The sequence below is a fragment of the Rhipicephalus sanguineus genome, chromosome 8 (genome assembly GCF_013339695.2).
Source record: "Rhipicephalus sanguineus isolate Rsan-2018 chromosome 8, BIME_Rsan_1.4, whole genome shotgun sequence".
NCBI lineage: Eukaryota > Metazoa > Arthropoda > Arachnida > Ixodida > Ixodidae > Rhipicephalus > Rhipicephalus sanguineus.
In genome coordinates, this window is record NC_051183.1 from 39,578,684 (window position 1) to 39,604,023 (window position 25,340).

At 47.2% G+C, this 25,340-nt stretch overlaps 1 protein-coding gene across 1 annotated transcript; it reads left to right on the forward strand.

Annotated features, from left to right (window-relative positions):
• Positions 1-10,340: 10,340 nt before the first annotated feature.
• On the forward strand, positions 10,341-25,004 carry LOC119401756 (deoxyribose-phosphate aldolase). Its single transcript, XM_037668720.2, has 7 exons — positions 10,341-10,571; positions 10,639-10,736; positions 10,812-10,959; positions 18,669-18,905; positions 20,423-20,551; positions 22,110-22,222; positions 24,731-25,004. The coding sequence occupies exons 1-7, from the start codon at positions 10,541-10,543 to the stop codon at positions 24,935-24,937; spliced, it is 963 nt and encodes a 320-aa protein (XP_037524648.1). The 5' UTR covers positions 10,341-10,540; the 3' UTR covers positions 24,938-25,004.
• Positions 25,005-25,340: the final 336 nt, after the last annotated feature.

Here is a 25,340-nt window from a genome sequence, read left to right on the forward strand (position 1 = left end):
AAGGTCACGCGTAGTTCGGACTCGCGAAAATCAGCCTTTCGGTGCAGTGCATTTATTTCTTTTGCTGTCAATATTTCTATGCACTGCACTGTTCAATCTTTGAAGGCTATCGATTGGTCTATCGGATAAGGTGATACCACGGGATCGCTAGCTAGCCACCTTCACAACATGGACTGGAACACAATATTTTTGCCTTAGTGGGCCCATTTTATGTATTAGTACTTTCTCAGATAGCTATGAAGTGGGAACAGTTAGATAATACAGTATTTCCACTTATGTGCTAATGAATCAATTTAGGACAGCTATGTTAAGCATCGCTGGTATGTTGCAGTAAAGTATGAAAAAGCGCGAACTTTACACGGGACACAGGACAAGCGATTAAGTTACAGTGTAGCATGGGACTTTTTCTAAAAACTTCATGCCCAGCAACACATTTGAGAAACATGGATTAACATTATTTGACAAAGTGCACTGCAGTTACAGTTCCGCGTTTTTCCACGTCGCATAAAAATATCACGTGGAACAGCAACGTGATTTCACTGGTAATTGTGAGTACTCATTCTTGAAACTTGTACAAGGCGAATAGTACTCAGAGAAATACACTGTTCAGGCTACCCGCTAACCTGAAAGGGCAATACTGAAAATTTTATGAATATTGTTAGTTGCAATCGTGTTATAAATGTATGTAGTTATACTGTGCATCATATCACTAAGGTGCATAGGGCATTGTGCTTGTTATCCATATACATCAAGCTTTACAGCACATCTATAATGCCTACAAGGCCTACAAGCAGTGGTGCCTGATGAAAAATTGTAACGAAATACTGACCATTCTTCCTCTTCTTGGAGAGTGCAGTTGCAGAAAAACAATAAAATTTTATTTTAGGTACAACTTAATTAATGAAATGATTTCATTGGTCAATACTCTGATAATATGTCTATCACTGGATCTTCATTATGCTATATTAAATATGCAACAAGTGGTTTTCCATGAAGCCTTACTTCCTTTAATTTCTTCTTGAAGCGTTATGTTTGTGTTTATTTATGTTTATTTATGTTATTATGTTTATTATTTATGTTTATTATATTTATTTATGTTTATTTATGTTTACTGTAGCAAATATGATACAGTGGGCATAAAAGAGTTAACTTAACGCCTGGTTTTTGCTTGCCTATTGCAGATACCACCCACTCTTCTCTTATCTATTCTATCTTCGTGACACCAACTGGACGGATGATCTGGCCCGGTGATCGTTTCGAGAAGCCGGCTGAGCCTTAACTCATTTACCAAGCCGACGTCATCGATACCATCTGTATAGGAACGGTTGTATTTATTGCGCCAACATAACTCCACGTCGTCCCCCCTTGACTGTTCAATGTGCACTGACATGTCCCTTTTCTACGAAATGTTGTCCCGTCCTCTCGTACCATTTTCCTTCCACGTTCCTCTCAGCATTTATAAATGTACTGAACCAAGACGTTGAAAGAAATCAAATATTTTTCTTCGAGACAAAATCTTAGCAAGCACATCAAGCTAATCGTGTTCCACGAATTTTCGCGGTGTCTGAAAACATAAAACTAGGAGAAATTCACATGCACGTCATGATATATATACATGTGCACTGCATCAAACAACGTTATGTTCTTTGGAATTCTGAACGACAAAACGCAGCGATGCGATTTTAAAAGATTATCCGAATAACCGCGATGCATGCGCGAAACGGTGCTTCTGTTTTACTGTAGCTGTTTTTTTTTCTGTGTCAAATGTCTACCATCCATCATCAAGCGACGCAGTATTTAAATAAAAAGCGTCGATATTTATTTAAAGCGCCATCATACGGTGCCAAATGTTCCCAGGTATTTATGCCCAAGCTGTGCGATGTACTCCCCGACTCTCATTCATGTATTTGTCCTCGTAATAACAGAGGGCTTGCAAGCTTTCCGTATGCTGTGTACGGTGGCGACATCTACGTACTGTTTAAGCTTTCCCTCGCTGCAAAAGAAGGAATTGCCTCCTTTTTAGCAGGGACCGTCTGCTCAAGACAGTTGCGCCGAGCGCCACCCGCGAAACAAAACGCAAAGTGTTGAATATATGTATAATTATGCTGTGCTTTCGATGAACGAGAAGTGCTTTGTATTTAATGCTATATTGCTTCAGATTTGAGGAAGTTTCGCTTTTTGCTTTGCTAACGTTCGAGTATGTGTTTCTTTGCCCTGCATGCCGCACAAGTTGCTAAGTGTTCACAACGCCCCGTCGCGGCGGATTTCACGAAAGCAACCATGTATTGTTTTGTTCACGTGCAATGTGGCGTGTCTGCCATCTGTAAGCTGATCTATAATGTAATGCCGACAGCCTACAGCGTTCTCCTTTGTGTGTTGCCATTAACGCGTAACATATGCAACCAGCCAACTCGCCAAGCATTTTTCGACGTGTACTTAATAAAGAATTTTTTGATTGACTTTTCCGAGTGAGTTCATAAGGTTATTTTGAGTGAAAAGCGCTCATACTAGCCTCGCAAGGTGAAACACAGGTCCTGCAAGGCTCCATCGTCGAGGCAACTTAGGCAAAAACTCGAAGCTCGACCAAAGAGCTGGAAAACGGAGGATATAGCTTAAACAGACCTCAGATAATATATAATAGCATTTCGGGCTGCGCGTCCACATCGACGACTCGTCGGTTTTACAGGCAAACACACTCCGCATGTCTGGAGGACCTCTCTCCGTACGTATATATGTGCTGTGCGTGCGCCGTACATTGAGCGCACGATAATGGCGGCGCCAACGGCATTGACGGTGCGAATGTGGCTTGATTGAGCGCTCGTATAATTGTCATCGCAATGAAACAGGAGGCTGACTTTGTCAAGACAGGAACCGAAGCAAGATTACGGCGGATCCAAAGAACCTGTTTACTGTAAATCAGCATTTAGGCGGATAATTTTCTCAAAACATTTCAACAAATATCGTCGGTGGACGCAGACATGGACAGGTTCACTAGCTACAATGAAATAACTCAGGCTTTCTATGTGGCCAGATGGAGTTTCACTCCACCTAACAACAAGTTAGAGTCCAAGCTACCACCTGGCAGCAGCCACAGACGGACAATTATCCAAACCCGCTAGTATATCATAGATCTATCCCCGAGGTCTATCGCGGCAGCCTCTGCAAGGTCTCTAGTATAGACGTGTAGAACCTGCTACACTAAAAACATATGCTCTGAGAACGTGAGGCAAATACTAAAGGCATTAATCCTAATATTCTCTCGGCGAGGTGAACCGATTCCCTGCACAGCTCAGGGCTCACCGACCAAATGTGGGCCGTCCTGCGAGGCGGCGACTAGGCAAAGTCTGAACGTCCCGACGCGGGAGGCCTGAGCCCGCGGGTCATCGAACTGCATGACACTCAATAAAAGTTAGCAAAGTGATATTGGGCTATGCATGATCAAAAAAACTGCGCTACAGTTACAGGGACATAAGAAGTTAGGGAGGGTGCACGTTGCGAAGTAAGCACGACAAGCGCAAATTATCAACTGGATTTATTGAAAAACATAAAAGAAAAAGAACTCGAGGAAAGTGAAGTATAATAGTTTACGATGGGCGGCGGGAGTACAATCTTGCCCAACTGTCCTCTGATGCTACAGGTGGGGTGACGACGGGATATTGCGATGACTCATAAAGTTCTTTTCTGAGTTGGCTGGCTTCAGGGCCGTACCCAGGAATTTTTTTCGGGGGGGGTTTGCGTGTAGAACGGCTGCCATTTTTTAAGATTTATACTGGCTTATTTTTGTGAATAAATCAAGTACATCGCTTACTTGTAATAATTCGATGGTACTTTTCAATTATTTGTACCCAAATAAAGAAATTGGTATGTCAACCTCAAATTCTGGTTAAAGCAAGAAATAAGTTTGGACAATAGCACCACCAAAGCCGGGGACACCGCGACCAACGGCTCCTGATGAAGTAACACAATGTAACCACGGTACAAAAACGGTATGTATGTGTTACAAGCTGCCACTCTAGCGTCGCCAGCGCGAAGTCGGCGACGGGAATGGCAGCAGGTTAGGTCGTTCCGTACGTAAGCAGAGACAGTGAAGAGATCAGAGACGTGTGTGGGGAAAAACAAAACTCTAGTGATATTGCAGCACGAGGAATCTAGTACAACACTTAATACCAACTAACAAAATACATATAAAATCAATAAATCAGCTTACAAGAGAGAAGTATTACAAACTACACAAAACTAACCAACAATAAAACTACAGATGAGAAAGTCCGAAGGTATAAGCAGGTGAAGGGATACCTGTGATGACCGGCAGCTTCGAGTCCACGACGATCGGATGCAAGAAGTCAGAGAGAGTTCTGGCACAACTGCGATGTCGGCGGTGTTGCAGCGCTGGTGTTTCCGGTAGGCTAGTGCTTGAAGCCGATCTCGGGCAGGTTGAACTTACTCGAGATTCAAGTACCGATGCCTACGTTACAGACGTTAATTTCGCGTCACAACTAGACGAATGGCTAAGTTTAGGTGGCCAGCCGATACGGAGCCACAACCACTTAAGGGATACTTCTTGATCTCCTTCTACACCATGTTGGTCAGCAACTAGACTGCTTAGCAAGGCGAATCCTGCGCTTAAATCGACCTCCGTGTCCCCTCATTCTCGTCCTGGGGGAAAAGAGACCTCTACATGGGTCCAATCATGCACGTTTCATTGTTGGAAACTCCACCCTAAAAATATATTGACCGCGTCCCTTTTTAATTAGGAGAGGGTCCTCAACTGAGCGAGAGTGACAACCTGTTGGGGTTCTCTCATACGGCTTGTCCACAAGCAGTTTTGCCCGTGGGAATGGTCAGTTTCCTTGGTTTCAGCCGGTGCGTCTTGCAGTCTACAGCTGGTTCGGGGTGCATCGCGGCCTTTGACGACCCTGCCGACGCCACCGTAGGTACAAAGGATCAAACATCGGCGACTAACGTTTGAAGAAGAACACCCCATTCAGTACTTCCCTGCACTAAAGACCAGTCTTTTCATGAGCGAACGGTTCCACCGGTCAGCGGGGGAGTGCAGCGCCCGTTAATTTGCCGTTACGCCGGGTCGCAAAAATGGCAGTCCGTGACAGTATGTATGCAAGCAAACAAACAAGTCGCCCGACATTCCGATCTTCTTGTTACCGTTCGCACATTCTGCTTGCTGGATAGTTTCCTCGTAATTGCGAAAGAATAGAAGGGTTGAAGCTTGGGCTAGCTGGGTTTAGCTTTTAATCGACTCTTGAAACATAGAGGGAAGTTTAAACGAGGAAGTTTTTCCTTCTCGGCAACTTGCAAAATTCTGTGAGGACTTGTTCTGGGGTCACTTGAAGTTCTCGATGGATGCTGAGCAGTGCTAGTCCGGTCAATCTGTCGTTGTTCATATGATTTCGAAGGTAGCTCTTCAGCCTTCTCAGTGTGGAAAAAGTCCGTTCCGGGGTCGACGTCGACACGGGTAAAGTCGCCAGGATAGAAAGTAGGCTGTGGATGTTCGGAAAAAAGTCGCGGTTGCACATCTCTAAGGCCTGTAAAGCACAAGCTGGGCGATTCTTTTCTTCGATCTGGCAGCATTTGTTCACCCACAGTGTGAACTCTGCTTCGATGACATTAGCGGAAGGAATGTCGCCAAGGTAAAACTGCACTGCATCATCAATATCAGAAAGGCTAGCCGATGCGCAGAATTTCGGCAGCAGCATGTTAAGGCCAACCACGACCTTCTTATGGGCATCGAACCGGTCTCTTAATTGATTTTCGAAGTCAGCCAGCAAAGGCAAATACACATTCCTCCGGTAGTACTCTTCGGGAGTAGCAGAAGGTACGTTGCTTCTTTGCATCTGCCTTCCAGTGATGCGTGGTAGGGCCATCTCAACATTTGTGATCTTCAGCAAAGAGAGCGACTTCAGAAAAATCTTATTAAATTCCGTTTCCGCACTAGCCCTTTTTGTGGAAAGAACGTCTATAACATTCTTTACGTGATCGCACGCTTGAGCCAAGTCACAGTCAATTTTTTGAAGAAACTTGCAAAGTGGCAGTGTCAAAGAGAAGAGGTCGCTACAGATCTGAAGCGAAACGACAAACTCGGGCTTCGTAATGGCATTGAGCAGTTGAGAAGCTTTTGATGAAGTATCAGATGACGCGGCCTCTTCTTCCAAATATTCGAGGAATTGTACAATAGGCACGTACAGTTCAAGGAAACGCTGAAGTGCATCGTGACTCTCTACCCACCTTGTTTGGCAAAAGGAGAGAACTGATTTTCTTTTTTCTTGTGTTAAATCTACTTTGTCTCGCAGTTGGTTCGTCCTCTGTGGCGAAGCTCTCACAAACGTACAGGTTGAGGATACAGTTCCCAAACAGTTGCGGATGCTGGGGAGTTTGCATGCGTGAAGCAGAGCAAGGTTCAACGAGTGGGCGCTACAATGCACGTACAACGCTTTGGGCGCTGTTTGACGAATGAAGGCTTGAACACCGTTAAGGTGGCCGCTCATTGATGCCGCGCCGTCGTATCCTTGCCCGCAAAGTAGGTTCAGGTCAAAGCCATGACCTCTAAGGCTGTTCAGGATTGTGCTCGCCAGCGCCTTGCCAGTGAGATCGTACACGGGAACGAAATCTACAAAATCTTCTTTAAGTATGGGCACTCCCGACGTGTCGTGTCCAACGTACCTTACACATAGGGAAATGTGGGCGGTGCGAGATATATCAGTGGCCTCGTCAGCTAGAACTGAAAAACACGAACCTGAGTTGACGTTTTCAACTATCTTTCTTTGTATGATTTTACCACAGAGGGTGATCAACTCATTTTGAATTTTTGGGCTCGTGTACAGCGCATTCGCCGGAGATGTTTCCATGTGAGCTCTCAAGGCGGCATCTCCACATTTTGCTCTCATCCTAAGCAGTGCGCGGAAATTTCCATCATTTTTCAATGGCAGCACTTCAGACATATTTATCGGACCAGAGTCGTCTGTGCCGCGAAGCGGTACTTCTTGCCTGCCACAGAAAAGGATTGTTTCTATTATTGGCAGCAAGTTCTTGCGGTTTTCTTCCGCCTGCTTTTCAAGACCGTGGTCAAGTTGTGTTAACATGTCATGCTGTGAGCGGGACCGGGCTGCTAAAAAGTTCTCCGATAGCGTTGTTGACATGGCGTGATAACTGCTGGATGCGTGGCTCTTAAAGGCGTCCATGGCTTTCTTGTAATTGGTGAACTCCTTAGTTACAAAACAGCCCAAGCGCTGGTGCTCCCCTTTTCCTGCACACTCGCTTGCGAAGACTACGCAATATTTGCATAATGCTCCTTGAAGCTTCTCTGAATAAACAAGCCATGGGTAACGATCTACCCAGTGAGGTTGGAACTTCAGATTCCTTTTCCCTGTGGCTGGATAATCATAGTTAGCCGGAGGGGTCCACGGATTGAGCAGCAGCTTCTCCGTCGTCTCTGGATCATTTACATTATTGCTTTTCGAGACAAACAGTCCCAAGTCCAAAATATTCGCACTCGTTGCACAGAGGGGAGGCGAACCAGAATGTGTAGGTGCCATGCCACTCACCTTCCTTGGGCATTGCCCAGTGGTAAAGGCGTCACTTTGCCCAGCGTTGACTGTAGAACAAAGGTCACTTGGAGTTGCACTGCGGCCACCATCATTTTCCGGCGGCGCATGGGTGTCCTGCTTGTGTTCGTTCTCAGGTGATTCACATAAACCGGTGCATTCTCCTGAGTCGCTACAGAAGTTCCGACGCGCTTGGCTTTCCACCAGTGCTGAGGAGGGCGAAGTTTTATCCTTCGAAGGAGGCGGTTCTTCTCCGTCCGCTTCATCGGTTCGAACTTTCTTGAAGTAAGACGCAAGACTTGTTGCAGAGTGTCTTTTCATTTTGCTGCCGCAATCCTGTGCACGCACACAGAAGTGGCCAGTGGCTCCAAAAAGACGTTTGCGACTGCTTCGACTGCCTGGCGTGAACGGCGGGCGATGTTTTCTTCCTCTCTTATCCACTTTACAGTGGCTAGAATGTAGAAGTGTGATGAACGCGCCGGCTCCCGCGTGGCGCATGTGTTTTCTGAACGCCGCTACAGCTGGTGTGCATGCAGGACCATTATTGTACTCCCGCTGCAGCAAACTGGATTAACGCTACTTAAAGACCTTTTCACAGAAGACTCCATGGGCACTCCATACTCCCCTTAATATACGTGAACCCCCCAAGAATGCACTGCCGAGACATTTGCACTCCCGTGGTACAGTCCAGAAAGCAGGTGTTGCTCCGTTCCTGTGAAAAAGTCACCTTTTCACAGACGGCTCCCTGGGCGCCTGCATAATTCTCTCTGGGCTGCGCTAATTAAATAGCCGTGACCCCCCAAAAATGCACTTTGTAGGCTGTGACGTCAGCCTCTGTACTCCCGCGCGCAGCCCAGCTTGGCGGCGTTTTTTCTCTCCTGTGAAAGTTGACCGCTGGTGCCGGATTGTGTGCCGGCTGTATCCTCGCTTTGTGTGCTTTGTAGGGAGGCGCATATACCTTGTGTGTACAGAAGAGGTAGATTTCCTTGCGTGTGGTTAAGGTTGTTCGAAGTTGCTCGGATATGCCAGTCTTTCAGTAGATGTCATCTTCGATGATTCGTTTCGGTGGCGAAGACTACAGTTTGAGAAAAGTTTACCCTGCAGCCTGCGTCCTCGGAATGCGCCGCTGAGTTTTTCCGCTTAGGGGTTTCGTTCCCTGGCAAATTTGCGCACGTCGTGTTGGTGTTGCCGTTGCTGTCGAACTGTTTACTTTCACAGAAGGAGACGCGCTTTTCGTAGAAACCCAAAGCCGACACGTGCGGTCCGCACAGACGGATAACTTCTCCAGCGGCAATGCACAAGGAAAGCATCTGGAATCAATAAAGGAGCTGCTACGGGGTGAAAGACGAAAAAGAAAAGACTCGAAGGAACGCGAGGGCGAAGTGCAAAGCTGTACAAATAGGGCAGGTGCGCGTGCGGGGGAGGGAGCGCTGAGGTGTTCTGGTAGGTTTGAAGAAAGGAAGAAGAGGGAAGCAATGCCAGGAAAGTTGCAGTGTAACTTTGGCAGCTGGGGGTCGCTGTGAAGGCGTGTAAATATTTTAGTATCACCCGAAAAGTTAAAGCATCAAAAAAATTTCGGGGGGGGTCAGAACCCCCTCAACCCCCCCTTGGTTACGGGCCTGGCTGGCTTCATTGCTTTGCTTCTGATAAAGTCGATTTCTGGCGGGGTCAGCAGAATGGAGCTTGAACTTACGCATGCGCTCTGCTGGTTCGATATCTTGAAGGCTTCCCATATTTCGCGTGTAGAAGTACTCTTCGATTTTGCCTCAACTGAAGTTCCTTCAAACATTGGGCCGCACCCACACTCTCTTTATGTATGTTCGTGCGTTCGTTTGTATGAAGCAAAATCAAAAAAATTCGGGGGGGGGGGGGGTTTCCAACCCTCCCCCTGACTACGCCACTGGTGAGGGGTTCGAATGCCCCCCCCCCCCGCCCCCAATTCTTTAAATTTTGCATGCGCATAATTCACACACACATGCAAACACACGCACGTAAATACACAAAGGACGCTGGGTGGTTGAACCACGACCTCCTCTCGTGGGTTGAACATTTCCCCCCTCCTCCCTTCTTGAAAAAAATGTCTGATTATGTCCCTTGCAGGGGCGTAGCCAGGGGGAGGGGGGTTGGGAGGGTTCAAGCCACCCCCCCCCCCGAAATTTTTCAGTTTTGCTTACGTGTATATACATGCGCACATACAAACGCACGCACGAACATGCATAAAGTATGGTTGAACCCCCCCCCCCCCCCTCGAAAAAAATTTCTGGCTACGCCCCTGGTCCCTTGTCTTGCGAGGACATGTTGCAGGACAGCAGACCGTGCCAGGGCTAAGCAACAGCCACAGTCAATATTAGAAGCCCATGATTCCCATAGATTGGGTCTGACTTATAAAAGAAATTACTGCTATCAATCGTGGATCCTCAAGTGGCATCAATGACCCGGTCTCTAGAAAGCTTGCAACATTGTACTCGACTTAATGAAGTTTAATTCTAGAGTACTATAATGGAAATCATTGTAAGTCATCAAGTTCAAGGCTGAATTTACCACTATGACAGTTTTTGATTTCTACGTTCGCGCCAACCGTTTGAACTAGCCAACCTAAGTACACGCCTAGCTCGCTACTTTAATAGACATACACACCGAAGGCTTAGGTACCGTAAGCTCAGCCTCGTTGCGGTTTGATGCGAAGATGCGTGAAAGGCTGTGATGCTGGTGGTGTCCTCCATTAGCAAGTATCCCAGTTTCGCATTCCAGCTCATGTCAGGAACACGAGATGGCGCCACGTGCCCACACCAAAACCCGCAAAAACTTTACGACGTCGCGACATCGCCTTGCTATCCGAGCCGTTTGACTCCTTATCGCGGGCGCTTTCACCCATGTGCACGTTTTGTCGTACAGCCGACGTGAAAACGAGCTATCACGCAGTTTTTGGCGATCACGTTCTCAACTACAGCGAACGTGAAGTTTGAAAACTGCTTGGCGCGAAAATGGGACCTCGAAATGACGGGTGCAAGTTCGGTAAGCGATCCGTTTACTTGGCAGCTAGCTTTTTTCAACTGACGAAATGGTAATGCCGTCCATTCAGACCCTGATTTGCTCGCCGGAGTGGAGGTCAATCTACCGGCAACGTTACAGCGGGCTTCGCTGCTCGGTACACGTCGATGTGTGAAGAACGAGTTTCAGGTATGAACGATCGACAAACACGCTTTTCGGATGTGGCTGTTTGTTCTAATAAGCTTGGCTTGTGCTGTGTTTCAGGCGGGTTGGCTGTTACGTGCGATCACGTGCATCGATTTGACCACATTGTCGGGAGACGATACCTACAGCAATGTGTACCGACTTTGCTCCAAGGCTGCACACCCTCTCAGGGAAGACATCCTCAAGGTTCTCGATGTGCCCAAGGAAGGTATAACCACGTCAGCAACAAATTATTTTGTACCTTTTTGTGCACACTTATAGCTGATTCATGCAGGTCGACTCATTTCAGATTTGCATCACTTGGTGCTTATTATAACGTGTTCAACTTACTCTTCGAGGGAACACCTAAATCATAATAATATGATAATATATATAGCAGCAACAGTTGTTCTTTTTCCTAGTAAATAAAAAGGCCGGACTTGAAGTACCACTAAGGCACATATGCGTGCATAGTAGTGATGCAGAACTATCGGTAAATTGACTATCGATAGTATCGATAGTTTTTTTTTGAAACTATCGATAGTGTAAACAAACTATCGATAGTGCAATCGGTAGTACCATCGTTAATATTACTAGAGCGCTATTACTGCCACGCGTGTTTATTGCTTTGTTTTGACGTATTAGTGTTTAGCCCCACGAAGACTATTAGCAACGTTTGACGCAGCCCGCGCTGTAATGTTTCAGAAGCTTCAGAATTGTTTGAGATCATTTTGTTAAGATTACGCACTGGACGAGCATAGTCAAGTTTATTCGAGAGCTTACGCGAGCACCAGCGATAACGCTGGAAGGTTTGATGGCTGATGTATAAAGGACGACGCGTTCCACCGATGATGAGAGAACTCAGCGGCTGATGACTGCTCGCGCCGCTATCAGTGCGCAGCATGTATCGCTTGTATTTGCAGTTTTGATTTTCTGGGCACAAGTTCGCCCAAATAAAGAGCTCCGTATTTCCCATTCTTCCTGCAGCATTCTTCACCGTCACAACGACGTGACAATACTATCGATAGTGGTGTGAATAATGATGCGGTTGCTGGCCGGCCATATTGCGAAAATGTTTCCGATAGCTTACTACCAGCTTCGCTTAATTTATGAGCAATTTTCGGCACAGAAATTAACTATTTCTGGCGCAATATATACATTGTACAGAAGCATTAGAACGCTGTAATGGGCCGCCTCTTGAGCGCCTTCTAGTGGGTCGCCCTCTTCGCCTCTTGTCGGAGAGCACGCCCCTCGTGCGCTTGCTCGTGAGAGTCTGCGCTCTGTCGTTACTGTCGTCGCTGCGCATCGTCGCCATCGATCCAGCCGTCAATAAACGCCTTTACAAAGTGGTGGAGGTGCGGGGTATCGATCCCAGTACCTCTCACGATCCCAGTACCTCTTACAAAGTGGTGGAGAGTGCTGTACCGTCCCCACAACTTCGGCCTCCATCTGATGCCCCTGGAGCTTCGATCCCGTACCGTGCCATCTACCATGCCGCAAGACGCCGCTCAGCAAACGCCGCCTCCTACTCCAACCGCTTGTCCCGGTGTCCCCCGTATCCGCGACCCTCCTGTATTCACCGGCGCGGATGGCACCGACGCGGAGGACTGGCTCACGATTTACGAACGGGTGAGTGTCCCCAATAAATGGGACGAAGCCGGCAAGCTGAGCAACTTGGTTTTCTACCTCGCGGGTGTGGCAGGCATGTGGTACAACAACCATGCATCCGATTTCCCGACGTGGTCCGCTTTCAAGACCGCCATCGTCGACGTGTTTGGCCGCCCTGCCGTTCGTAAGCTGCAGGCCGAACAGCGTTTGCGAGAACGAGCTCAGCAGGCCGGCGAAACCTTTACTAGCTACATTGAAGACGTCCTCGATTTGTGTAAGAAAGCCGAGGCCACCATGTCAGAATCTGACAAGATGAGGCACATTATGAAAGGCATCGACGACGATGCCTTCACGATGCTGCTCGCCAAAAATCCCAGCACAGTGGCCGAGGTCATCACGCTCTGCCAGAGCTACGAGGAGCTGCGCCGGCAGCGGTCGATGACCCGTCGCTCTCCATCCCGCGACGCCGAGCTCGCTGGCTTGTCGGCCATATCCGACCACTCCGCCTTGCTCGCAGAGGTGAAGTCATTCGTGCGCGAGGAAATCGCGCGCCAGTTCTCACTGCTGGACTTTGCTCAACCTCAGTACGTTCACCAGCCGTCAACCACCCTTCTCCCTCCCCTCCGTCGAGCGATTGAGCAGGAAATCGCGGAGGTCATGCCTGAGTACCACCAGCACCGTCCGGCTCCTGCACCACTGAGTTACGCCCAAGTTGTCGCAAGGACGTCCCCAGTAATACCTACGGCAGCCCCACACAGTTACGCCGAAGCCGCCGCTAGGCATCAGTCCTTCGAAGCGGCTGTGCCGGCCACCTACGCCGATGTAATGCAGAGGCCACGACCGCAGCCCACGATGCAGTCGTATCAGTCGCTGCCCCGTCAATCACGTCCTGCGCCATGGGCGGGCCTTGCTCCAGCAAACCGATGGCGCACACCTGACAACCGCCCCATATGCTTCGCATGCGGTTACGCCGGCCACGTGGCGCGTTATTGCAATCGCGTCCAGCCGCCTCAAGTCGTGTCGCCCGCCACCAGCCAGTCAAACCGCACATTTTACGCCCCACCTACGCCTCTGTCACCGACATCACGCCAAGCTGCATCTACTCGGCGCTCTCCGTCTCCCCGACGTCGCTCACTCTCGCCGATGCGCCCACGTCCGGTCGCACGCGACCAGGAAAACTAGCCGTCGCAGTCCACGAGGCAAGGGCTGCGACGCTATCGAACTGCGAAAGCCCTCAGCGAAGCCCATCGAACGTGATAGACGTTTTTGTGGACGGGGTTCGCGCATCTGCCATTATCGACACTGGAGCCGCCGTATCCGTTATGGACGCTAAACTAAGCCGCCTGCTACGAAAAGTGACGACGCCACTTTCCGGTCTTTCCCTCCGTACAGCCAGCGCCCAATGTATTCAACCGACGGCGGTATGCACAGCCCGTGTCAGCATTCAGGACGCTCTGTACGCCGTCGAATTCATCATAATTCCCGCATGCTCTCACGACGTCATCCTCGGATGGGATTTTCTCTCCCGCCACGACGCCGTAATTCATTGCGCACCCGCCGAAATAGAGCTCTCACCACTCTCTAATTTGACGCCGGCAGACAGTCCATCGGCTGCGAGCAAGGTACTCGTCAAAGACGACGTCAAAGTGCCTGCAAACTCGTCAACGTCGGTGTCAGTCTACTGCGCCAGTCTATCCGACACCGTTGCACTCCTGTCGCCATATGACCGTGTTTGCACGAGGAAAGGCTTGCTGGTGCCTTTCGCGACCGTTCAAATCACTCAGGGCAGCACCTCTATTTTTGTAATGAACCCCTCTTCGTACAGTGTTACGTTGGTGCGAGGGGAATGTCTCGGCAGCGTGGAACCCCTCGAAGACGCACAAGTTATAGACGAGCCCGATGACTCGCACGGCCGAAGTTCCAGTACGCTCAGTGCTGTTTCGACGTCTGGGTCATCACCCGCTGATGTATTTGGTTCCTCCATATCTGACAGCCTTACGCAGGTCCAGCGTTCTCAGCTTCTGGACCTGTTGGAAGAATTTCGCTCGTCTTTCGATGTCGCTCAAACTTCTCTCGGCCGCACGTCGGCCGTTACGCATGGCATCGACACTGGCGACCACCTGCCACTGCGGCAACGTCCATATCGCGTATCTCCCGCAGAACGCCGTGTAATCACCGAGCAAGTCGACGACATGCTTCGACGCGATGTCATTCGACCCTCTAACAGCCCCTGGGCGTCTCCTGTCGTTCTTGTTGCGAAGAAGGATGGTTCTGTGCGGTTCTGTGTGGACTACAGACGACTCAACAAGATCACTCGTAAGGACGTGTATCCACTGCCGCGAATAGACGACGCGATTGACAGCCTGCAAGGCGCCGAATTCTTTTCATCTCTCGATTTGCGCTCAGGGTACTGGCAAGTACCTATGGCTGATGACGCTCGACCGAAGACCGCCTTTGTCACGCCCGACGGCCTGTACGAATTCAACGTCATGCCGTTTGGGCTGTGTAATGCGCCCGCCACCTTTGAGCGCATGATGGATACCGTTCTGCGCAACCTGAAATGGCACACGTGCTTGTGCTACCTCGACGACGTCGTCGTGTTTGCTCCGGACTTCTCCACGCATCTTCAACGCCTCCGGCATGTTTTGACACGTTTGAGCGACGCCGGTCTGCAACTCAATCTAAAGAAGTGCCGATTCGCAGCACGACAGCTGACAATCCTCGGCTACGTCGTGTCGAAGGACGGAATTCTTCCCGATCCAGCCAAGCTTCGGGCCGTGACCGAGTTCCCCAAACCTATGTCCGTCAAAGAACTGCGCAGTTTCGTAGGACTGTGTTCCTACTTTCGGCGCTTCATTCGAAATTTCGCGACTATCATATCGCCACTGACGAAGCTCCTCGGAAGTAACGGGCCCCTCCATTCGTGGTCGTCAGAGTGCGACGACGCTTTCGCAAAGCTCCGTCGTTTGTTGACGTCGCCTCCCATACTACGCCACTACGATCCTACGGCCCCAACGGAGGTACACACTGACGCCAGTGGTGTAGGCCTCGGCGCTGTCCTCGCGCAGCGCAAACCAGGGTTCCCCGAATATGTCGTGGCATATGCAAGCCGTACGCTTACCAGAGCCGAGACCAATTACACAGTCACGGAAAAAGAGTGCCTGGCGATCATCTGGGCCCTTACAAAGTTTCGACCTTATTTGTATGGTTGCCCATTTGATGTCGTCACCGACCATCATGCACTATGCTGGCTGTCGTCATTGAAGGATCCCTCAGGGCGTCTCGCCCGCTGGGCACTTCGCCTGCAAGACTACGACATCCGCGTGCTGTACCGCAACGGACGCCAGCATGCTGACGCCGACGCCCTCTCGCGCTCTCCCTTGCCTGACGACAATGCGCCCTGCTCAGTATCTCACATAGCTGTTGCTTCAATCGACGTTCACGCCATCGCTACCGAACAGCGCAAGGATAAATGGATCACCTCGCTGATCGACTTGCTGGCGGATCCGTCGGCAACACCATCCACTCGCGCGTTGCGTCGTCAAGCCCACCATTTCGCCATTCGTGACGACCTACTGCACCGACGCAACCACAACGCCGACGGCCGCCAGTGGCTACTAGTGATACCCCGCAGTCTGCGTTCTGAAATATGCGAGGCCTTCCACTCTGACCCGCAATGCGCGCACTCTGGGGTAACCAAAACTTACCACCGCATTCGACAACGATACTTCTGGCGAGGGATGTACCGCTACGTGCAGAAGTTTGTTCGCTCCTGCCTCGATTGCCAACGCCGAAAACCTGCAACGCACGTGTCGCCAGCAGGTCTACAACCATTACCTTGCCCTAACCGTCCGTTTGGGCGCGTGGGCATCGATTTGTATGGACCACTTCCTCCGACTTCGGCTGGTAACCGCTGGGCCATCGTCGCTGTTGACCATCTAACGCGATACGCCGAAACCGCCGCCCTCCCAGCGGCTACAGCGCGCGATGTGGCCTCCTTCCTGCTCCACCGATTCATGCTGCGTCACGGTCCGCCCCAGGAGCTGCTCAGTGATCGAGGCCGTGTCTTCTTGTCGGAAGTCGTCGAAGCCATTCTCAAAGAGTGCAACGTCGTTCACCACAAAACTACTGCTTACCACCCGCAGACGAATGGCCTCACCGAACGCTTTAACCGCACGCTCGGCGACATGCTCTCAATGTACGTCGCAGCCGACCACACAAATTGGGATGCCATTCTGCCCTTCGTCACGTACGCCTACAATACCGCCTCTCAGAGCACTACTGGTTTCTCGCCATTTTTCTTATTGTACGGCAGGCACCCGTCGCACACCATCGACACCATCCTTCCCTACAGGCCGGATCGATCTGAATGTGCGCCTATTTCGGACACAGCCAGGCTTGCTGAAGAATGTCGCGAGCTTGCGAAGACCTTTACAACGCACGAACAAGAGCGGCAGAAGAGCATTCGCGGTGGCACCACCACTTCTGAGTGCACGTTCCTCCCTGGAGTGCTCGTGTGGCTCTCGGTCCCGACCGCTGCAACTGGCCTCTCTTCCAAACTACTGCCCAAATACGAAGGCCCCTACCGTGTCGTCGAACGCACGTCCCCGGTCAACTACCTGATTGAACCCACTGAGCCATCTTCGGACATGCGCCGTCGAGGGCGCGACATTGTGAACGTGGAGCGCCTCAAGCCCTACCATGACCCGCTCATAGTGACCAGCTGTTAGGTCGCCGGGCGGCTCCCTTTGCGTACCCGGGGTAATTGTACAGAAGCATTAGAACGCTGTAATGGGCCGCCTCTTGAGCGCCTTCTAGTGGGTCGCCCTCTTCGCCTCTTGTCGGAGAGCACGCCCCTCGTGCGCTTGCTCGTGAGAGTCTGCGAGTCTGCGCTCTGTCGTTACTGTCGTCGCTGCGCATCGTCGCCATCGATCCAGCCGTCAATAAACGCCTTTACAACATCAATATATTCGTATCCAAAAGCAACCAGTTACACCTTACACTTAACTTTTTTTTATTTTGAAATCATAAAATGCAATATCAATTTGAACCCTCGCAGTACCGCCACATGTAAAGGCTTCCTTTCCGCTACAGCTGAACAGTTTGACTTTACGATCATGTGTCAGCAAAGCACTCTGGTGAAGAACGCAAGCCTGTCAACTTTCTTGCCCTTCAGCCTGCTCCTCTGGCTCCACTATGTACCACGCACCCGGGGAACCAAGTTTATTCTGCAGTGAGTCCGCGCTGTTGATTTTATACCATCGATAGTACCATCGAATTTTTTACTATCGATAGCGCTATCAATAGTATCTTTTACCATCGATAGTTCGATAGTGACTCAGCTATTGATAGTATCGATAGTACCATCGATAGTTCTGCATCACTAGTGCATAGTCCATAGGCTTTCTTGTCATATCTAGGCTCTAATCGATAAAAAAGTATGTATTAACGTCATTTCTTTTTCTAATGCTGGTCAGAATCCGCATAGATACGTTGCTACTAATAAACCTGTGCCTGTGAGCAACAGTGGTCAAACGAGAACAGTCTTAGGCCGCAGCCACGATTTGAAAAAAATGTATGCTACTCTTAAACACTGACTACAGCCTATGCCATCACTTCATTGAACACTCTTGTTATGGTTTCAAGTGTTCAACTTCTTGTGAATTCCTGTCTTGTTTAGAGGGTATGATGATTTAACTTGATAAAAGTGGACTGAGGTTTTTATATGTGTGAGACAGGCCAGACTGTGTGTTGTAAGTAAGTACCTAAGTATAGAATTCATTTGTGACTGTGATAGAGCGTTGAAAATGTGATACTCTCACTTCCTACAAAAAGCGCTGGAGAATTTCTAGTGCAACGAAAAGCTGTATGCTAATCAAATCCTCTTATCTGATATCAGTGGCTGCGTGAGTTCTACATGCATTAGTTAGCTAACATGCTTAAATGCTCCTGTTCACTTATTCCAGCTTGTGACTGGCATCACTGAGGAAACCGTGGCTGATGCACCAAGTTCCACACTCAAGCTGTCGTGTACCCTGTGATAAAGGACACTCTTGTACCTTACAGTGATTGCTCCTTGACTGCTATTAGCTCCCTTCTGCTGTTTGTAGGAGGGAGCCAATCGTAATCGAGTAATTCAATACTGCTGAGCCTTGATTGTGACTCAAAGTGCACCAGTTACTAATAAACATAGAACTAGAGATGTTAGAAGTTCATTGTGGACTTTCCTAAGCAATGCAATGCACTTTATGGACTTTCATGATGTTAAAAGATCCATGAACATCAAATTAGTCATTGAATTAATGGTTGCATATCTGATTGTGTTCACAGATGTCACAACTGGAGCCGTTTGTGTCTACCCTGCAAGAGTAGCAGACTGTGTGAAAGCATTCCAGGCCATCCGGCCTCCCAGAAAGGTTCCGATAGCTGCTGTGGCAACAGGATTTCCCACTGGCCAGTATTCGCTGCCTACTAGACTGCAGGAAATAGAGTATGCCGTTGAGTCTGGTGCCAGTGAAATTGACATTGTCATCAACCGCACTGCAGCATTGACAGGAGACTGGGAAAGTAAGTGGAAGTTTTTTACAGTTGTGCACTGTAATCAGGCTGCCCTGCTTTCTGACTCCGGGGAAGAATTTGTTAAAATTGTATTTGAATGTAAACTGCTCTATCGGGAGTACCAAATAAAGCAAAATAAAGGCTGTTTTTGATGCTCTGTTGCAGAATTCACCTGTGCATTCCCGTGAAACATAGATAAGAATTGGATGTGATGTCACAGTCTTCATAAATGCAAAATTAGCAGTATTAACATAGCTTTTGTTAAGTGCTGTGCAATCTTGCCTTGTTTTCTGCTGCTAAACAGCACAAAATTCTGAATATGGCATTACAGTTCAATGTACCAGCCATGGAAGCTGTGGACTCATTAACATTCAATACCTGAAAACGTGCCCTGCGATTAGGGTACACTTCAGACTTCAGAGTACTCCTGGCGTGCTGCACAGTCCCTTGAATGCCTCATTTTGAATTATACATCATTGCCATGCCCACATATCTTAAATGCTGGGCCACTTATTGTCTAAATATAATTTGCTTGTAACAGAAGGTGATGGTATCAACAGTGTCACTGTGATAACATAGAGAACTGCTTGTGTTGTTATTGGGAGTTCACTCGCCATGATAGCTTAGTGGCCATTGTGTCCTTGTCCTGAACTTACAGCCGTGTACATCTGCCATGCGTACACTTAGGTGCGTGTTAAATAATCTAAAAGGACCAAAATTAATCCAGTGCTACCTCCTACACTCATAGCATTTGCTTTCGGATGTAAAATCACATGATTTGATTTGAGCGAAATAAGAGGAATTTGAAGGGCTCGTTTTCTTTGTTAGACGTAACCCTAATGAGAACCAACAAACAATTAATCCAAGGACAGTACAGGGGATGTTATTTGTAGTAATTAGGATAAAATTGGGAACAAATTAAAGCGGACGAAAAGACAACGATTTGATTTGACAACTTAGTTTGTTGAAGTCGTCCATTGTTCTAATTTTTTGAACAACACTGAAATTTGCAGGCTATTTTGCCCTACTGCCAGCTAAAAAAACACTGAAAGTGCGTTTGTTTGCTTGCGATACCAGAGCCTGTTGAGGGGCCCTTTAAGGACTTCCACCTAGAACAGTGATTGTATTTAACCAATATTATGTTTCCCAAAATTGCACTTTTGCGACTTAGCTCAGGGACTTTAGACAGGAAGCATGTGTTTACAGCCTTTTCTCTCTAATGTGCTGTAAAAATACAGCTGCTTTTCGAAATGTAGAAAAGAAAAGATTAGTTGTGACCGGAAAAATTGGACTTTCATGTCGTCTTCATATGAAATTTGCGTCTTTTTTTATTCCTTATTTGTTTTTGGACTTATGTATTCTATTCATGTGAAACTAGAGTGAACAGTCAGTCTGTCTTGTTTGTTGCTGGCTGAATGTTTTCATTCACAGAACCTATATTCATCGCTGGCAGCAGCCTTAGTTCTGGAACGTGATCTCCGAAGTTTTAATTTTTATTTTGCCATCTTGCTCTTTCCTTTTTGCAGCTGTCTACAATGAAGTTTGTGCTATGAAGAAAGCATGTGGGGAGGCCCATCTGAAAACAATCCTTGCCACTGGTGAGCTGGGATCACTTCGAAATGTTTACACTGCCAGCATGGTCTGCATGATGGCTGGTAAGTCCAACGTGCTCTTTAATTAAAATTTGCTGAAGTATACTGGTGAGTTAGTTGGTTGAGGTTCATAATGTAATGCAGCACAACTGGGCTGTGTGGCACCATGTTATCATGGATGATTGAACTTGCTGGCTCTTTCTTCCTGCATGTGTGAGTATGCATGAACATTAAATAAAATGTGGACTTATTTCCATGACGTTAATATTAGTAGCCAGCGGGAAAGAGTTGATTTTTAAAATATTTAATATGTGTAAATATCCCCTACATTTTCTTTTTGAGGTGAGAGCTCATTTAGCTGCATCAACCACTTTGAAGGGATAGTGTAACGGGAAGTATGGAGAGGGATAGCAGGAAACTAGAGAAAAAAGCACAGGTGCCGATATGGACGATCTGTGCAACATCAGATTGGAGGGTGCCCTGACATGTGCATGTGAATGTAACAATGTCTAGAACTGAGGGGCTTAATTTTGTTAGTTGCAACCTTATGAAGCTAACAAACAATTAAGCCAAAGAAACACAGGAAAGTCATTCTTGCCGCTTTACATAAAGGGCTAGAAGGATAAGCAGGTGGTGATTGAAAGTGGACGAAAAACGGTGTGAACCGAATTGACACTCCATATTGCACATGCAGTGCTCTATAGTAGACATATGGCAACGACTGTTCTCAGGTTTGTAGTCCTTAGTATGCGTGTAGTACGTTGGCAGGATCTAATACTGCGGGTGTTCAGCATGCGCATTGCATAGTACAGTCAGAGCAACAGAATGGAAAACGAAAGATGAGAAGCGTAGCCGAGGATGGCAGTGGGTTAGGTGGGGTGATGAAATTAAGAAATTCGCAAGCACCAACTAGAACCAGCTTGCACAGGCTGGGGCAAACTGGCGATCATTAGGGTAGGTTTTTGTTCCACAGCAAACATAAAATATGCTGTTGATAACACTGACTACATAGCACGTCAACGTTTAGGACCATTTAGTTGGCAAATTAACCCTTGTTCTGCTCCCTAAGGGATAGAGTATTCAGTCTCTACAGATGAACTGTAGCACATCGTAACGTTCCACGCATAATGTGGAGGATACGAGTTTGGCTTCCGCCAGCCTCAAGTTCTTTTCGCATCAAATTTTTGTTTTCCTTACATTATAATTTCTTTGTACCATTTACGAATGGCAGATAACTTCCTCTAAGCCATTTTTTCAGTTTCAATGTCTGTTTAATTAAGGAGCACTCGCATCCATTGGGAGTGCTTTAAGTAGTTAAGTTGTGTGCAGGTGTAAGGTTAGCTATAAGAGTGCCTGAAGTGCAATATGAGTGCAACATTTTGTGAACTAAATCTGTTTGCTCATTCTTTTTTCTATTTATTGTGTCCTGAAGTATGCTTCATTGACTGCACTGATATGAAAAGGCCATGTTTAATACCACAGAAACACTTGGTTTTTAAAGGCTTATGTGAACAGTGACGTGAAGAGCAGAATGTTTTGTGTGTGGGACAAGCATTTTCAGTGTTTGCTGGTGCCTTGCAAGGTACTGTAGCTTACACGAATCTGTCTATTCCTTGTGTAGGAGCTGATTTTATAAAGACTTCAACTGGAAAAGAAGGAGTCAACGCCATCCTGCCTGTTGGAATCACAATGGCAAGGGCAATATGGGATTATTACACGGATACCAGTATCAAGGTTTGTAACACCCAGTAGGCCTCCAGCATATCTCATTTCTTTTCCGGTATACACCGAAGCAGTGGAACATAAAATACTATTTGCTAAGTCACCTAAAGTTATTTCTAGAGATTTCAGTAAGTCAAGAAGCTAATTATCTTGCATGAGCGATTTTTCAGACATGCTTTACAATTAGACATACACCACAGAGACATCTAAAATTTTGGACACTGAAAATCTTCACCATATGATTGCAGGTCCGAAACGGCAATAACCAAAGCCACCACCATTGTCATACTGATTATCTCGCAGCCTCAAACCAGAACTCTTGCGCACTGTGCTGCTGGTTGCTGTACCATTTCCCAAAAGTCAGCTTCGCTGCAACGTAGAGGTGTAGCCAGGTCAAGCAAAATCAACCTTTTGCACTGAAGCATGCCAAGAGTGGAAAGGGCCACAGTTACGTGACATACTATTGTAATTGTGTGTTCCTATTATATGTTCACATTATATGCGTGTACACACGTCTGTTGTCGCAGTATGAGCACTGAGACGTCTATAGGTGTATTTGCCAGCCTTCAGAGCTATTTCATTTGTGACTGTGACGATTTCAGCCTTTTAAGGCAGTAAAGGGGGCATGGGTTTATTTTTTAGGACGATTTGGCGGTCCATAGGAAGATTGAAAAATTGCAAGTTGACTGACATGGGACATCATTGTAAACTGTAGACGTCATAGCCAAGAAACGTTTTTTGATTACAAAGTGTGGAATGTACTGCCTTTTTTTCCGTGCTTGCTAGTCCTTGTGACTTCAGCTACAAAAAAAGGGACATTTAGCCTTGAGGTTTTTTTTTCCAGAGCAGGTCATTTTTCAGGGACTGGAAATGGCAAGTTTTTAAGGGGCTGTTACTTGTTGCTCCATCTTGCCGCGATGTAGTCGACACAAAATTATGATATTGCTTTTCTTTAAGAAATGACAAATACTAACTGCACTCAGTCAACAGTCATATCAAGGTTTCCAGGATGGGTTGAGAACTTGAGATGAACATGTCTGCACCGACGATTTGTCTTACATTGTGCCTGATACTTGAAATGTACTTGCGATACGAGCGTGTAACATAAGCAGGGACTCAGGAAGACAAGGACAAGCATATTATTATGCGCTTGTTCTTGTTTTCCTAAGTAGCTGTTTATGTTATGTGCTCGTATTGCAAGTATCATGTTTCACGAACTCGCCCAATCTGCCATTTTAACTCGCTGATGCTTGTTGTATGTATTGTTCTAATTGCATTATGAAGCCACAGTTCCTGAAATGTATCGTAAATAATTAAATGTACCATCTCTTTAGTGCAATTGGTTCAAAGCGCACACCAAATGGAGTGTGGCTTCAAGCCTGCATCACAGGTGGGAAGTGTTGGAGGAGATGGGGAATCACCATGGGGCTGTGCTGTGGTTACAGGTGCCATCACTATGATTGCACTTAAAGGGACACTAAGGAGAACAAATTTGCTTCGTATTAGTAAATAACTCCTTCCCAATACTGAAATCACCATGCTTGCAGTGAGAAGGCGCTTTGTAAGCGATAAAACGCACAAAAACCAAATGCGGGTGGCAACACCACCTTGAAATTCTCGCACCCATCACCCTGACGTCATAGATTTTGACAGCGTCCACTAGGGTCTGTGTAGTTCCTAATCGGCAAAAGTGAAGTAAATTGTCCACTTAGGCAACCAGAGACATTACATACCAAATTTAAGAGAGTTTAGTTGAGCCAATGTCGCCAAAAATACATTTTAAAATCGGTGATCTACGTGTGGATATTTTGGCGCGACATTAAAAATGATACCTTGGCCGTGATTTTTTTCTTTAATAAATTTGTGGTGGTGAAATTTATGTCATTATAGTTCTCAGAGTACAATTTATTTATCCAAACCGATTCATTGTTTCACTTTAGTGTCCCATTAAAGCTAGGAAATGAGATGATAGGGGAGAGATAGAAGGGAAAGTGAGAAGACAATGATCACTTAGATCAACTTGAAGCTGAGAAGCAAGGAGAAATGAACTGCCAATGGTAGCTACACTCAACCTTTTGTAATACTGTCGCTGTGCGACTTGTAATTGCTGCGTCGCTCACACTTATTGACACATTTGTGTCAGTGAACTATGGCACCATGTGACCACTATCTCAGAGTTCTACTTGGTATTGAGAGGCATTTATCTCCAGATGCCTAAAGGCACAAATCCATGTTACATTCGTACCGTGCTTTGAACTGGTTGAATAAAAAAATATATAGCCAATGACTTGTTGCACATTAGAGCAGTTCAGGCAAAGTACAGTTGTTTCGATGTCGAGAGCTTTATTGTAATAAAAAAAGAGTTAAATGCAAATAGTTTGTTGCCACTAGGCATTCTCCTTCTATTGCTGCTTATTATGTAGTTCTTTGCTCTCAGGTCATGTTTGTTTTTCGCAGTGTCAGCTCATGTTCTGTTGATGAGATGCTCCTGTAATTACCACACTTTTTCGCCTCTTACAGGTTGGCTTTAAGCCCGCAGGTGGCATCAGAACGGCAAAAGATGCACTGCTATGGCAGTTTCTCATGAAGGAGGAGCTGGGAGACGATTGGCTTTTCCCAGAGCTGTTCCGCATTGGTGCAAGCGGACTTCTGGGTGATATCGAGCGCCAGCTATTCCACTACGCAACAAAGCGCTATGCCTCACTCAGTGAAATGCCTGCTTGTTAAGTTGTGCATAGCAGAAGTCAGCATCAACAGTATTTCTTTTAGCTGTTTGGTTATGCCTTTAGAAGGAAGAAACAGCCAGCTGGTCTGAGAACTGGCTAACCTCCCTGTCTTTCCGTTTTTCTCCTTTTCATGTGCCTTTCTTTTGTACCGGTTCACAGGTAACACGACGACTTTGCTGTTGTGAAGATGTTACATAGTGTAGATTTCCATGTGTTGTTACATGAAAAGTTTATGGAATGTGGTTCCCCCAGGAGAGGTGAATAACAACCCAGCTGTTTCTTGCATCCAGAAAATTAGTCCTGCGTATATCAGCTACATACAGTTATACATTCAAAACATCGTAATTCGAGGTTAAGAAACATGTAGTTTTGTTATAGTACTTGTCATCCTATAAGCTTTTCGT

What these genes read in the sequence shown, in the direction of transcription:
- LOC119401756 (XM_037668720.2), top strand. Translation starts at nt 10,541, where the DNA reads ATGGGACCTCGAAATGACGGGTGCAAGTTCG. An exon ending in GTGTGAAGAACGAGTTTCAG is followed by an intron (nt 10,737 to 10,811) that starts GTATGAACGATC and finishes GCTGTGTTTCAG; the next exon opens with GCGGGTTGGCTGTTACGTGC. An exon ending in TCTCGATGTGCCCAAGGAAG is followed by an intron (nt 10,960 to 18,668) that starts GTATAACCACGT and finishes TTGTGTTCACAG; the next exon opens with ATGTCACAACTGGAGCCGTT.